Genomic DNA, 16,307 nt, shown 5'->3' on the forward strand with positions numbered 1-16,307 from the left:
CCGTAATATTACGAAGCTACGAGAATACTTTTTGTGCGCAAAGAAAACAATAATAACAAGAGTTACCGTCTTCCGCCAGCATGCGCGTGCTTTATCCTGAACATAAACAGCACTGATTATGTTGATTACGTTCTGGGGTTCTCTCCAAAATGTTGGAAGACGGTAACTCAGGGAGAAGAATTGCTGAATAATTTGTTATTATTGTTTTCTTTGCGCACAAAAAGTATTCTCGTAGCTTCATAATATTACGGTTGAACCCCTGATGTCACATGGACTATTTTACAGATCTCCTTGCTACGTTTTAATAAATGCCGTTTTAATGCAAAATAAACATGAATGAACATCTCACCCCTCACGTAATCGCTCAAGTAGTGTTTCAACCGTACAAAGACGTCATTAAAACAGCTTGTAAACAAAATGTCACGTAGCATTACATTTACCTCCGGCAAGTCATCAGTGTCCACAGCTCGTTATTTGCTAGAGAAATTAAGTCTAGTAAAGAGCACTTTATGCAAATTATTTTTTTGCAAAATATTAGACTATATACTTAATTATATTTTAGTTATTTATTTTAAGTTATTGAAGTTTGCATTTTTGTCATTTATATATTAACATTTAATATAATTTGAATAATGAATAGATTGAATTTAAATAAGCTACAACAGTCAAGATAACAGGTTTGCCGATTTACATTTATGCATTTAGCAGATGCTATTATTCAACGCGACTTAGAATAAGTTAAGCAATTCATAATTTTTTCCTAAATTGATAAATAAAGAAAAATGATACATTGAATCGACATTTCAACATGACTAAGACCGGCTAATTTCCATGCTATGTTAATCATACTGTATGTCTATGTAATAGTTGTCACTACACTTTAAACTTTCATGGGGCACTATAGCGCCACCTATCTGTGGAAAGTGCCTGTTGTTGTTTGTGCAATTAATTTTTACAAGTTGTTAGGATGTTCACCTGTGTCTGGATGACACTTGGTTCATTTGCCCTTGTCTGATGCATGCTTTTCGTCATGCATAAAGCATCCGGTCAAACCTCCATCTGTGGAAAATGCCTGTTATAGTCTGAAAAACTTTCTGTAAATGTCATCCTCACTTGTCTGATGCGTGTTGCAGAATGTATGAAGAACCGCCATCAGGATTATGCGATCAAACTTCTACATGCTCTTCTCATGCATCACATCAGGTTCATGTTCTCATCATCTGTGTTGCATTATGAAAAGCAGACCTTCCTTCATGTTGAGTCACATCCTCATATGATCTTCATGAAGAACCATCTATATCTGAATCATGCAAAGTCTGATCGGGGAATTTTTTCCTTTATTGCTGCGTTCTGTCGGGACGTTCTTTGCTCAAACAGACTGACAGCGATCAAACCGACTTCAATTGTGATGACGACACATCGGCGACTGAGGTGTGTAGTTTAGTGCACTTTTATTCTCAATAGCTTGTGTTTTTGTGCTTTTAATGAGTGTATAACAGTCTCACGTCCTCTCTTTCAACTTATTACTCATTATAGTCTGACTTTGAGGACAGCTTTGACTTGAGGACACAGGTATCGAGAATCTATGGTGTTTTGAGAAGGCAGAAACCACTTTAAGGTGGTTTGATGGTCTTATATGGATTTTATTTTGAGCTGGTCAGGCTGAGAAACCAACTAAACCAGCAAAGACCAGCAAACCTCCTTAGGCTGGTTTGAAGCCAAGAATCATCCATCATCACCATGTTTTTGCGTTTGTTTTCAGTTTTTACTTGTAAAACGTTGTAACCAGTAGCAGAAACCACTCTGGTGTGGATTTGGTTGCTGAAAGGGTAATCTAATTAATTACATGATGTGCTGATTAATTAATTGCAAAAATGTATCACACATTTTTTTTGGCTGAGAAATTACCTTTCAAAAGATTATCTAAAATCATTCTGTTAAATGAGAAAAGCATTGAATAGACATTGAGTCATTGAATCATTCACTCGACCAATTCATTCAAACAACTGTTAGTGATGTCTTCATTATTTAATGTATATGTTTAAATAAATATTTTGTAAATTGTCAACAACAAATATAAATTGTATCATTTAGAAGTTAATTTAAAAACAATTAAAATGTTTGCATACATTTTTTAAAATTTGACTGTTGATTATTATAGTTAAAAATAAATAGTAATTTAATTTATGTTTGGGCTCTGTTGTTAATTGTAACCTTATAGTAATGTAATGAATGTTTTACTAATTCACGATTTCAGTTTCAATTTTTTTTATTTACATTTAACTAGTCAAATTAAAAACATAACTACAACATGATTCAAGTAACTTTTTCTTTATTAACCATATAGTTAGTTATAATCACAAATATATATTATAATGTATTATAACAATTATATGTATTATAAGTTAAATATATATATTGTACTTATATATGTACTTATATACATTATAGTCTGACTTTGAGGACAGCTTTGACTTGAGGACACAGGTATCGAGAATCTATGGTGTTTCGAGAAGGCAGAAACCACTTTAAGGTGGTTTGATGGTCTTATATGGGTTTTATTTTGAGCTGGTCAGGCTGAGAAACCAACTAAACCAGCAAAGACCAGCAAACCTCCTTAGGCTGGTTTGAAGCCAAGAATCATCCATCATCACCATGTTTTTGCGTTTGTTTTCAGTTTTTACTTGTAAAACGTTGTAACCAGTAGCAGAAACCACTCTGGTGTGGATTTGGTTGCTGAAAGGGTAATCTAATTAATTACATGATGTGCTGATTAATTAATTGCAAAAATGTATCACGCATTATTTTTGGCTGAGAAATTACCTTTCAAAAGATTATCTAAAATCATTCTGTTAAATGAGAAAAGCATTGAATAGACATTGAGTCATTGAATCATTCACTCGACCAATTCATTCAAACGGCTAAATCATTCAGAAACGAAGCAAGTGACCGTCTTTATGAATGAGTTACTGACTCGCTCGATTTGTCCAAAATTTACAGTCCTAGTTTTAATTTTTTCCCTTATTTTTCATAGTTTCATAAAATCGATTAAAGAAGAAAATGTCTTTATCAAGCACAGTAATCTCATGTTGGAGGGCTGTCAACGGATTAATTTTTTTAATCCAATGATTCATTTTTATCTAATTAATTACATGATGTGCTGATTAATTATTCGCAAATTAATCACACTTGAATTTTGGCTGAGAAATTACCCTCCAAAAGATCATTCTGGTAAATGATAAAAGCATTGAATAGACAAAAAAAGTAGCTTTAGAAGAAAATAGTTTGATTCAGCGTTGCATAAATAATGATAATGCTTATAAATGTTTTTTTATGAATATTGGGGGGGAAAAATGAAATGATACTCTAAATATGAGGTGAGGGGGCAGCAAGTCACTGCCTTAATGAGTGAGTCACTGAATCATTCACTCAACGGCTGATTCATTCAGAAACGAAGCAAGTGACTGTCTTTATGAATGAGTCACTGAATCATTGACTCACTCGATTTGTTCAAAACTGAATAAATTGACAGACCTAGTTTTAATTTTTTTTTTATTTTTCTCTTTCTCTAGTATAGCTTCATAAAACGGATTAAAGGAGAGAATGTGTTTGTCAAGCACAGTAATCTCATGTTGGAGGTTTGTGAAGCATGAGGTGACGTGTGTTTGGGGTTAATTACTCATATGTGACCCCGGACCACAAAACTAGTCATACGGGTCAATTTGAATAAATAATTATAAGCTTTCCATCCAATAAATAAGCTTTCCATTGGTGTATGGTTTGTTAGGATAGGACAATATTTGAAAATCTGGAATCTGAGGGAGCAAAAAAATCTAAATATTGAGAAAATCATCTTTAAAGTTGTCCAAATTATGTTCTTAGCAATGCATATTACTAATCAAAAATTAAGTTTTGATATATTTACAGTAGGACATTTACAAAATATCTTCATGGAACATGATCTTTAATTAATATCCTAATGATTTTTGGCATAAAAGAAAAATGTATAATTTTGACCCATACAATGTATTGTTGGCTATTGCTACAAATATACCCCAGCGACTTAACACTGCTTTTGTGCTCCAGGGTCACGTATGATCAGCATATGAACCGGTTAATATTTAGAACTGCTGTGAGTCTAACAGCACTTGATTCGGTTTTTAATCAATTCAAGTTTCACAGAAATTCAAGTTTTAAGCAGCTTCACAGAAAACGCTTGTTCCAGAGTTACATTTAACATAGTTATTTTTCTTATTTTTGTTCTTATTCTGAGTGTTTGAAGCCCTTGCATGAATTAAACCAGTTGATATTTCCAGATTGTGTTTGTATTTAGCATAAAACATTAACGCAGCAATGAAAAGCCAATGACATTCGTTTGGAATCTTCTTATGCCCCGCCCCATGTGATCGCTCCCTGTGCTGTGATTGGTGGGTCAGGAGACAGACACGCCCACAGAACTAATGCAGCATCAGCTGAGCGTCAGTGAGCTGAAGAAGTCGTTTCTGGAGATGCGTTGTGAAGCATCTGGAGTGAACGAGTGGGACAGGAGACTGTCATTCACTCGACCAATTCATTCAAACAGCTGATTCATTCAGAAACGAAGCAAGTCACTGCCTTAATGAGTGAGTCACTGAATCATTCACTCAACCGATTCATTCAAACGGCTGATTCATTCAGAAACGAAGCAAGTGACTGTCTTTATGAATGAGTCACTGAATCATTGACTCACTCGATTTGTTCAAAACTGAATAAATTGACAGACCTAGTTTTAATTTTTTCCCTATTTTTCTCTTTCTCTAGTATAGCTTCATAAAACGGATTAAAGGAGAGAATGTGTTTGTCAAGCACAGTAATCTCATGTTGGAGGTTTGTGAAGCATGAGGTGACGTGTGTTTGGGGTTAATTACTCATATGTGACCCCGGACCACAAAACTAGTCATACGGGTCAATTTGAATAAATAATTATAAGCTTTCCATCCAATAAATAAGCTTTCCATTGGTGTATGGTTTGTTAGGATAGGACAATATTTGAAAATCTGGAATCTGAGGGAGCAAAAAAATCTAAATATTGAGAAAATCATCTTTAAAGTTGTCTAAATTATGTTCTTAGCAATGCATATTACTAATCAAAAATTAAGTTTTGATATATTTACAGTAGGACATTTACAAAATATCTTCATGGAACATGATCTTTAATTAATATCCTAATGATTTTTGGCATAAAAGAAAAGTCTATAATTTTGACCCATACAATGTATTGTTGGCTATTGCTACAAATATACCCCAGCGACTTAACACTGCTTTTGTGCTCCAGGGTCACGTATGATCAGCATATGAACCGGTTAATATTTAGAACTGCTGTGAGTCTAACAGTACTTGATTCGGTTTAATCAATTCAAGTTTCACAGAAATTTAAGTTTTAAGCAGCTTCACAGAAAACGCTTGTTCCAGAGTTACATTTAACATAGTTATTTTTCTTATTTTTGTTCTTATTCTGAGTGTTTGAAGTCCTTGCATGAATTAAACCAGTTGATATTTCCAGATTGTGTTTGTATTTAGCATAAAACATTAACGCAGCAATGAAAAGCCAATGACATTCGTTTGGAATCTTCTTATGCCCCGCCCCATGTGATCGCTCCCTGTGCTGTGATTGGTGGGTCAGGAGACAGACACGCCCACAGAACTAATGCAGCATCAGCTGAGCGTCAGTGAGCTGAAGAAGTCGTTTCTGGAGATGCGTTGTGAAGCATCTGGAGTGAACGAGTGGGACAGGAGACTGTCCTCGTCTCCTCGACTGAATGACCCATCTCTGATTAAACCTGTACACTCACAGGAAGTAAGACGTGTGCTTTAGACCGGCCTGTACATGAGATTTGAGTGACACAGATGTTCATTTAACAACAGAAATAGATAAAGCTGCACTTTAACCCTCTGGTGTTTGGTCATTTTTGACCGAAAAAAAATTAGGTTTTGGTTTAAATCAGATCATCTTAATCAGAATGGTATGAAACTTGGTAGAGCTTTTGGCACGTGCTATGTGAACACGCACACACACACAAAAAAAAAACATGGACAGGGTTTAAAAAGGTTAAATCGATTTGAAATAAATAGTCACGCTTGGATTGTTTGCAGTCAAAAATGTCCAAAATTAAAATGAACTGAAGCAAATTTCATCAGGTAGAAACATTTGGTTCTAAGTTTTTTTGTGATATCAACTTAAAATTTGGAACACAACTAGCTTAGATTTACGGCTTCGATTTTCTTGTAGTTGAAGAAATGTTTTAAATATATATATTTCATATTAAATTTTAAAATAGTGTTTTTAGCTTTCAATATTTACAACTGTGAAATTTGGAAATTCAATTTTAGGTCTATTCTCAAAAATTGGTTATCAGGTAATAAATTGATCATAACTATTCCATAAATATCATTTAGTACCATAAAATCCCCTAAAAATACAAAATATTAAATAAAAAAAAATAAAATATAGTACATTCATTTCATTAAAAATATAATAAATAAATCTCTCCTTTTTGACCGCTACGCAAACAACACCAGAGGCTTAAAGGGATAGTTAACCAAGAAATAAATTCTGTCATCATTTACTCGCCTTCATGATGATGTTTTATCTGTGCAACACAAATGGAAATTGTTGAAGGATCTTCATTCGGCTCTTTTCGGTACAAAAGCACTGTATCATAACGGTTCCAGCTGCTCGTGTTATGATACTGTGATGCTGATTTTTGTCCTTTTTGGGGTCTGTCAAATTGAAACGAGCTGGAAAAGATGGTTTTAAAATGACATGAGGGTGAGTAAATATCATCAGATTGTGTTTAGTTTTAAACTCCCTTCACTTGATTAACTTTTTTGAAGACTAACTCTACTGGTCAACCGGGTTGTGTTAGGCTTGTTTTTCATAATGGAGTGTTATGCTGTTTAACCCAATAAAACAATCTCCTGACTGTTGGATATGAAGCGTTTGTTAGCTTCCTAAGCCGTTTTTTTTTTTTTTTTGTGAATTGTAGTTTTAGTTCGGTTTTGTTTGTTTACAGTCATCCTGTGTGTTTACCATCATGGCACTGATGATTATTCTGCATGATCACTCGTTTTGTGATTTATGAGACATTTCACGCCACCAGCCACTGACACAATTAACTTCTTTAACTAACCCTTCTCTTGTGTCTCTGTGTCTGTAGATGTCAGAGGAGGTTAAAGCCGAACCTGAAGATGTTCCAGTAAAGCCGGATCATTTGGCTGATGGTGTGGAGGTTAGATATTACTGTTTACTACATCATACACACGAGCGTTTTACCGTTCCGTTTGAGAAAAACTGTAGTCATATCATATAAAATTAGAATCTTCAAGGTCTTCACAGCAACCCGTCAAAATAAAAGTTTGGTTAACTTGAAGAAACTGAGACAAATAAATTACTAAATGTAATGGTAGTATTACTACTACTAATAATAAAATTAAAACATGATTTGTTAAGGAATGTGTTCCAGGATTTATTTAGCAGAAAAACCACACAACACCGTATTTCTGGAAAAAAATAATAATACATTTATTTGTTTTTTTAAATATAAAAATCGATTAATGAGAGATGCTTTTGATTATTACAGTTGAATAAAATCATGAAAATGGAATCCAGAAAAATAATGGAGAAAACAGTATTTGGTATATTTCAAATATCATATTTCATATCAATTAATTAGACATGTTTTTTGATTAATAAAAAAATTGTTTAACTATTAAAATGGAAAAAAACTGATTTTGAAAAAAAATAAAACGTAATTTGGGAAAAAATAAAATGGATTTCATAGGGCCCTACATATGCTTAGTTTTCTCTATGGAGGAAAAAAATAATGTTTATGTAAATGTAATATAACCTGAACGTGTTCATGAGATTCACCCTAAATGTCCTGAATTCTGAATTAATTTTTCTGTCTGGAAAAATGAAACTGATTTAGTCAGACATGGTGTTGCGAAGCTCGGAGCTTATTTACAGCGGTGCCAGAGAATCGTGGGAACTTCTGCAGGAATCCAACTTCTGCCATAATCTGGAAAACCCTCGACCCTCTCCTTCAGTTTCCCACCGCGAGCTTTATGAAACCTTCCGCGTCTTCATTGAGCCGCGTTATCTGAAAGGGTTTTTCAGAGGAGATTGCCGTCTGACTGTGAGATGCTCTTCAGGATCGCTTTAATCTGTCTGGGAAACGTCTCGGAGATTAATAAGATGAAATCTAACATAACACGTTTCTGTTGTTGCTGTGAGAGCTTTGGATCTGCTGAAACACTGTGTGTGTGTTTCACAGGTGAATCTGAGTATTTTCTGCTCTTGGATCGACTCCATGGCTGTAAATCCTTTATCTCTTTCTTAAAGAACATCTGCTGCTGTTAATGATTGTCAGTGTTTGTGATGTTTTTATAAATGATCCATTAGAGGCTTTGACTCTTTTCCAGAGCGAGCGGGCGTTTGATTTGTTGATGTATTTGATGTTCTCTCGTCATAGATCATATTAATTTCTTGTAAGACCTTCGTTAAATCTACAAATTTATGTTGTTTTCTCAAGCTTGAAATAGCAGCTGTGAGACACTGAATTATGAAAGAAAAACACACAAGGGTCGTATATCTCACGGCCGCTGGACAGAGATTGAGATCAGATCATACAGTAGAGACGCTTCTGGAATCAAACCAAAAACTGGATTATTAAGACAGCAGCTCTTATTTCCTTTTCCTTTTTTTTTTTTTTTTTAAATGAAATGAATCGGGTCTATTGTTGTTAACCAAAACTGAAACCTTAAACATTTTTATTGCTGTGTTTTTATTATTTTAGTTCAGCTAGTTGCCAAGGTATCATTTCCCATTTTAGTGTAGTTCAAGTTAGTTCGAAACTAGAAACGAAAACTTAATTGAAACGTTATAGACATTAATAGAACTAATAAAAATGACAAAAACACAACAAAATTAATTACTAAAACTTTAACTAAAATTTAAATGAAAACAGAAAAAATTAAATTAAATTCAAAGTATTCATAAAAACTATAATAGTATAGAATATAAATACTAAAATAGCACTGAAATCTACTATATTTTAGGCCGATATTTTTGTCTGTAATATTTTGCATTTTAAGAACTTACTAATAATGTTCAAGTTTGCAGCTAAATAGAACAATTTTTCAGACATTTTATAGGTTCTCTATTTGATTTGGTTATATATTTAGACATTATCAAAGACTACTACTAACTGTGTTATTTTGAAGTGCAAATTTGCAAACAATTTGCTCTGTGATAGTCACACTAGTTTGTATATATATATATATATAAACACATTTTGGAGATAAATTTGTACCCAGAAGTTGTTTAAATCTGAAAAACTATCCCAAAACCTCCTTTTAGGGACATCCTTGTTTGAAAAAAAAAATGCATAAAAATAAAGTAAATAAAGCTTTGAGGCTGATTTGTAAATAGTATAAAAAAGATGGTGTATTTTTCGTATTTCCCATTCATTTCCTATTGGCAGTCATGTTTGAGTGTGACTTTATTGTTTTTAGGACCTCTTTGCCTTCGTGATTTTTTTGTGTTCGTGTAGCCAGTGCGACAAAAGTCACCAAGTTTAACGCCATTCTGATGGTAACGAAGCTAATATTCTGATGTTGTGTTGACACAGGCAGGTGGTTTTGCTCTCTGATGAACTCTGTGATGCTGAATTGTTTCTGTCCCAGAGTTCAATTGCTCCGCTGGTACAGGTGTGCTGCAAGACAGAGGTGGAGAGACCAGAAGAGCCCTCTACTGGTAAAAAAGAGAAGTATATGAAGGCCCTGAATGAGGCCATCGCGATGGGGGAGATGCTCCACATGGAGCATTGGACAGCAGAAGCTGTGAAGGTGTGCAAGATGCTGCGAATGAAGACCTGCTCCAAATATGAGATCAGAAACGCCAAAGTGTTGAGATTGAAAATGAAATCAAGGAATCTGCAAAGCAAACTCCATCTGAAAGAGAAAAAAACAGCTCACAAGCCCAAGAGATTCCTGCTGGAGACCAAGAAGATGAAGACATTCTCCATATCTGAGATCAGAAACACCAAAGTATTGAGGTTGAAGATGAAATCACGGAAACTGCAATGGAAGAAACAACCTCAGAAACCCAAGAGATTCCTGCTGGAACCCAAGAAGTGATGTGCCATGAAGAAGACGAAGACATGTTCCAAATCTTGGATCGAAAACACCAAAATATTGAGGTTGAAGATGATGAAATCACGGAAACGGCAATGGAAACTCCATTTGGAGGAGAAAAAAACAACTTAGAAACCCAATGAAACCGAGAAGATAAAGACATTCTCCTAATCTGGGATCAGAAATGCCAAAGTATTGAGGTTGAAGAGGAGTTCAAGGAAACTGCAATGGAAACTCCATCTAAAGGAGAAGAAACCAACTCAGAAACCCAAGAGATTCATGCTAGAAACCAAGAAGATCAAGACATACTCCAAATGATGGATCAGAAACACCAAAATATTGAGTTTAAAGAGAAAAACAAGGATCATGTGATGGAAGAAACCACCTCAGAAACCCAAGAGATTCCTGCTGGAACCCAAGAAGTGATGTGCCATGAAGAAGATGAAGACATGCTCCAAATCTTGGATCGAAAACACCAAAATATTGAGGTTGAAGATGATGAAATCACGGAAACAGCAATGGAAACTCCATTTGAAGGAGAAGAAACCAACTCCGAAACCCAGAAATTCCTGCAGGAAACCAAGAAGTGATGTGCCATGAAGAAGACGAACACATGCTCAAACTGTTGGATCAGAAACACAAAAATATTGAGTTTGAAGATAAAATCAAGGATCCTGCGATAAAAGAAACCACCTCAGAAACCCAACGGCAGGAGAACCTAATGTTGGTGTCGCTCCATAACAACATTGAGAGTTTTGATCAAGAACATGTTGAAGAAGTGTTTGCAGACTCGTTTGAACGTTCTCAGCTCTTGTTCTTCAAGGAACCTGCGCATGAATCAATCAACATCCAACCTTCCAGAACCAGAGCAGAACCAGATGGAAGACCGACCTCAAGAGAAGATGATCAACATTAAAGATAAAGCAGGTTCTTCATGTTCCCATTGGAACGAGCAGCCAAGGTTTCAAACTTTCAAACATGAGCTGGATCTTGGACCAAACAAGGAGACGAACACATGCTCCAACTGTTGGATCAGAAACACAAAAATATTGAGTTTGAAGATAAAATCAAGGATCCTGCGATAAAAGAAATCACCTCAGAAACCCAACGGCAGGAGAACCTAATGTTGGTGTCGCTCCATAACAACATTGAGAGTTTTGATCAAGAACATGTTGAAGAAGTGTTTGCAGACTCGTTTGAACGTTCTCAGCTCTTGTTCTTCAAGGAACCTGCGCATGAATCAATCAACATCCAACCTTCCAGAACCAGAGCAGAACCAGATGGAAGACCGACCTCAAGAGAAGATGATCAACATTAAAGATAAAGCAGGTTCTTCATGTTCCCATTGGAACGAGCAGCCAAGGTTTCAAACTTTCAAACATGAGCTGGATCTTGGACCAAACAAGGAGAAGGAAGTAGCACAGGAAGTGCATGCACACAGTGCTTCTACAGCTCCTCATATGGAGGTAACCAATCCCAGTGTGCAGTGGGGTCACCGTGTGACATCAGCACTGACTAATGATGGAAACTCTCTTTTTCTTCTTGCTTCTTGATTGGAAGTGTTTGATGAGTCACTGATTAATTACACGTCTTCATCTGAACGCTGCATTATCACAGATGTTGTTTAACACACTCTATTCATCACATCTGCATGTCTGGATGAATTTATTCATGAGCAGCTGGACATTTCCATTTGTTGAGGATGTTTTGCCTGATTTTGACTTCGACAAATGGTTGAATGAGAAACTGATCGTCAAGTCACATTTATTTCTATAGCGCTTTATACAATACAGATCATTTCAAAGCAGCTTTACATTAATAAACAGGAAGATATCATCAAAAATGTATCAATAATGAAGCAAATCCTTTCAGCTGTACAGAAGACAATGGAGTTGTTTTTCAGATCAGTTCAGTTCTAGTTGTGTTCAAATTCGATAGTGTCAGTGCAGATAAGTTGATAGTATTACTGAATATTAATTTGGGTTGCAACTGCAGTTATTATTAACAAATGGGTTACAGCTGCAGTTTCTTGTTGAAATATAAACAGTGTTAGTGTTTGCTTTGGGTGCCCCTCATGATGTAGAATGAGTATTTAGCTTTATAATGAACGGAAATTGTAACAATTATTATTGGAAATGTTTTAATTAATAAGGTCATTAATGAATGTCATGAATTCAATTGATTTGATATCCTTTTTATTGAAATTTAATTAAACCATTAAAATTGAATAAAAATAATTTTAAAAACATTTCATAAGACACTATAATGGGGAAAAAAGTATTTAAAAATTAAAGCAAAAAACAATACTCAATTTAAAAAAAACGATTACACGTAGCAATGTATGAATGCATGATGTTGCATTCAAAAAATCTGTTGGTTTTGTCTTGAATATTCTAAAATGTGTCAGATTACAGAAGTCAGGTTGCGACTGCAGTTTCTTGTTGAAATATAAAGAGTTTAGTGTTTGCTGTGGGTCCCTTATCACTTAAAATGAGTAGTTGTGTTTATAAGGAACTGAAATATCAATATGCCATCATAAAAAAGCTATTCAAGCAGTTCTGGAGTGTTTTCGAGTGATTTTCTGTGTTTGTGAATCAGCAGTCGGAGGAAGCGGTTCAAGATGTTCCTGTGGTTCACACCGAGACCAAGACCATCACGTACGAGTCTTCAGAGGTAACGCGCTCTCAACACTGTCTGATACAGTTTCTAGTGTGCCGCCGTGTGTGTAACGTGTGTGTTTGTGTGTCTGTGTGCGTGTCTGTGTCTGTGTGTGTGTGTGTGTGTCTCTGTCTGTGTGTGTCTGTCTGTGTTTGTGTGTCTGTGTGCTTGTCTGTGTGCGTATCTGTGTCTGTATGTATGTGTGTGTGTGTGTGTGTGTGTGTGTGCGCAGGTTGATGCCGATGGCGACTCGGATGCAGGCGTCTTCATGAGCGCTCAGACCATCACATCAGAGAACAACAGCAGCAGCACCACCACACACATCACCAAGGTCAGACACTCACCGCTCCAGTCATCTGCCTTCTCCAGGCCTGTTGCTTTTCTCCCCATAATTTATTTCTCTACCTCAGGGTTTCCCTGTCTCAAACCCCTTAGACATAAAGTATTTCCAAGTGAAATTTTAAAGGTGCAGTAGAAGATCTTGGAAAATGCTGACTTTAGCCTGATAGCACTGAAAGCGAACGTCCCGCCCTCCCTGCAATCGCCATCCAAAGCCACGCCCCTGAACGCATTTACGCTCACAGACCAGAATACCAGAGACAACATTACTACAATAGGCTACATCAGCCGTTCCCTATCCCCCCGCTCTGCACTTCTAACGAGCTGGTTATCTGAATCAGATGTGTTAACCAAGCGAGACATGCAAAATGCAGAGCGGGGTGCGCGAGGACTGGGAACCGCTGGGTTACATCACGAGTCATTCACCGGTGAGAAAACTTTATAGTACACTTAGTAAAAGCATTACAATACCAGGAAGGAAGATCTGTCTGCACAGCGTGCGTGAACGCGCTGATGACGTATCCTGTCTGCGCGAACAGACAATCATCTATTGCACCTTTAAGTTAATGTTTCAATAATGAATTATTGCGCTACTATTCTATTGCGCTCCATCTGTTTAGCACGCATGCGCGCTGCAGCGCTCACTCACTCCTGACAGCGAAATGGATATGTTTGCATGACTTTCTAACATTTACATAAGAAGAATATACCTGTGACATGTCAGTTATGCACTGAGGAAAACACAACGTCTTATTGGTCACTTTCTAAACAATAAAAGTATAGCGCATCCACTAGTAATTATATATAAATAAATCGGTTTTTACCAATGCAAATATGTTAGAAACGATGCATCGCGATATAAATGACAACTTGTAGCCGATGCACACTTTTTAAACCGATGCATCGCATCGTTAACTTTTTATGCTGATGCACCGAGCGATATATGTATTATTAGTTTTAACTTTAATTATGGATAATGAAGACAGAAATACATTACTGTTGTAAATTACAATCGTACTGTGAAATTGAAAAACATTCATATGATAATATTGCAATCAATCTGTTATGTTACACTACAGGTTATAATACTAGTAATTGTGTTTTAAGTTCTTCACTTTAAAATTTTCAAACCCTCGAGCTTTTAACATTTTAAATTCAAGCTCTTACTTTGGTGGAATATTTTGTCCACAGATATGTTTATGATTGTGTTTGATTGTGTGTTCTGTCAGACGGTGAAGGACGGCATTTCAGAGACTCGCATCGAAAAGAGGATCGTCATCACGGCAGACGCAGACATCGACCACGATCAGGTACATAACACTAAAAAACATACTAACTAGCTTTACAAGCTTAAAATTAAAATACATCATTTCAGCTATTGATTAATTTATTATTTAATTATAAACACATTTTAAAATACTTCTAAAAAGACTGCATGTATTGAGATTCATCGGCCACAAACATTTAAATTACAGTACAGGTTATAATACTAGTAATTGTGTTTTAAGTTCTTCACTTTCAAATTTTCAAACCCTCAAGCTTTTAACATTTTAAATTCAAGCTCTTACTTTGGCGGAATATTTTGTCCACAGATATGTTTATGATTGTGTTTGATTGTGTGTTTTGTCAGACGGTGAAGGACGGCATTTCAGAGACTCGCATCGAAAAGAGGATCGTCATCACGGCAGACGCAGACATCGACCACAATCAGGGACATAACACACTAAAAAACATACTAACTAGTTTTACAAGCTTAAAATTAAAATACATAATTTCAGTTATTGATTCATTTATTATTTAATTATAAACATTTTAAAATACTTCTAAAAAGACTGCATGTATTAAGATTCATCGGCCACAAACATTTAAAAATAGTACTTTTTTTAATATTACTAAAAATATTTATATGCATTAATTGTTTTAAAGATATATTTTAAAATTATTTATTAAAAAAATGTATTAAGGTCATTGTCAGGTATAATTTTTTTCAATATTTCTAAAAAAAAAAATGCATTAATTGCATTAAGGTTCATCAAGACAAACTTTAAAATATTTCCTCAAAAGTATTATCAAGCATAAACATTTTTTTTTTTTAAACTGCATTAACTCTGTTAAGGTTTGTCAAGCATTACTTCCTTTCATCTTTTTAAATAGACACATTTTCTGTTATTTATAAAAACTTGTTAATTTTTGCTTGTATTATTCCTTTAAATTGCCTGTTATATGATGATGACCAATTCTATAAACTAATCAAATCTTATAATCATTCAATTATCAAGCATAAACATTTTTTTTTTAAAAACTGCATTAACTCTGTTAAGGTTTGTCAAGCATTACTTCCTTTCATCTTTTTAAATAGACACATTTTCTGTTATTTATAAAAACTTGTTAATTTTTGCTTGTATTATTCCTTTAAATTGCCTGTTATATGATGATGACCAATTCTATAAACTAATCAAATCTTATAATCATTCAGCAGATCTTTATGTATTTAATGCACTTTATGATTGCATGACAATCTTGGGTCTTTAACCGTATAACCTTCAAGCAGAACATGATGATTGATTGATTGATTGATTGATTGATTGATTGATTGATTGATCGATCGATCTGTGGTCTCTGTCTCCCTCTGCTGGTGCATTGTGGGTCAGGCTCTGGCTCAGGCCATTAAAGAGGCCAAAGAGCAGCACCCAGAGATGTCGGTCACTAAAGTAGTGGTTCATAAAGAGACAGAGATCCCAGCTGCTGACGGTGAGGCGTGAATCTCGCAGGTAAGAGGGTTCGAGCTCTGCATGCAACCGCCGCTGCCGCTCTGGTGTCTAACGCTTCACGTGTTTCATCATGCTTCAGCATCAGCCTCCTCAAACCACTGCCTGTTCCCAGAATGCCTTTCAGTGCTGACCTCTGACCTCATGCTGTGTCTTGTGTGGCGCTCGCAGCTTCATAACCGCATCAGTGACGTGTGAAGCATGATGGGAATGTTCTTGAGCGTTTGAGTTGTGATGCTGTGTTTCTCTGCTCTGCTTTTGTTCACAGAAAACTGAATTTTCCCTGTTGCGTCGCACAGAACCAGTCACACGTCTGGGTCATATTTTTCACTTAAAAAAAAACCATTACATTTTATTTCAAGAAAAATC

At 35.5% G+C, this 16,307-nt stretch overlaps 1 protein-coding gene across 3 annotated transcripts in view; it reads left to right on the top strand.

Annotated features, from left to right (window-relative positions):
- epb41l3b (erythrocyte membrane protein band 4.1-like 3b) overlaps positions 1-16,307 on the top strand; it is a 31,584-nt gene that overhangs the window by 9,077 nt on the left and 6,200 nt on the right. The window contains exons 8-14 of one of the 3 annotated variants that reach the window (XM_016540441.1): positions 1,378-1,431; positions 2,452-2,487; positions 7,197-7,268; positions 12,772-12,846; positions 13,064-13,162; positions 14,400-14,480; positions 15,822-15,941. In XM_016540441.1, coding sequence (XP_016395927.1) covers positions 1,378-1,431; positions 2,452-2,487; positions 7,197-7,268; positions 12,772-12,846; positions 13,064-13,162; positions 14,400-14,480; positions 15,822-15,932 — 528 coding nt within the window. In that variant the 3' untranslated portion in view covers positions 15,933-15,941. Of the gene's footprint in view, positions 1-1,377; positions 1,432-1,536; positions 1,573-2,451; positions 2,488-7,196; positions 7,269-12,771; positions 12,847-13,063; positions 13,163-14,399; positions 14,481-15,821; positions 15,942-16,307 lie in introns of all 3 variants that reach the window. The other 2 variants (XM_016540517.1, XM_016540589.1) reach the window with 2 other exon arrangements.

Source organism: Sinocyclocheilus rhinocerous, unplaced genomic scaffold (assembly GCF_001515625.1).
Source record: "Sinocyclocheilus rhinocerous isolate Xijiao unplaced genomic scaffold, SAMN03320098_v1.1 scaffold1904, whole genome shotgun sequence".
NCBI classification, from domain to species: domain Eukaryota; kingdom Metazoa; phylum Chordata; class Actinopteri; order Cypriniformes; family Cyprinidae; genus Sinocyclocheilus; species Sinocyclocheilus rhinocerous.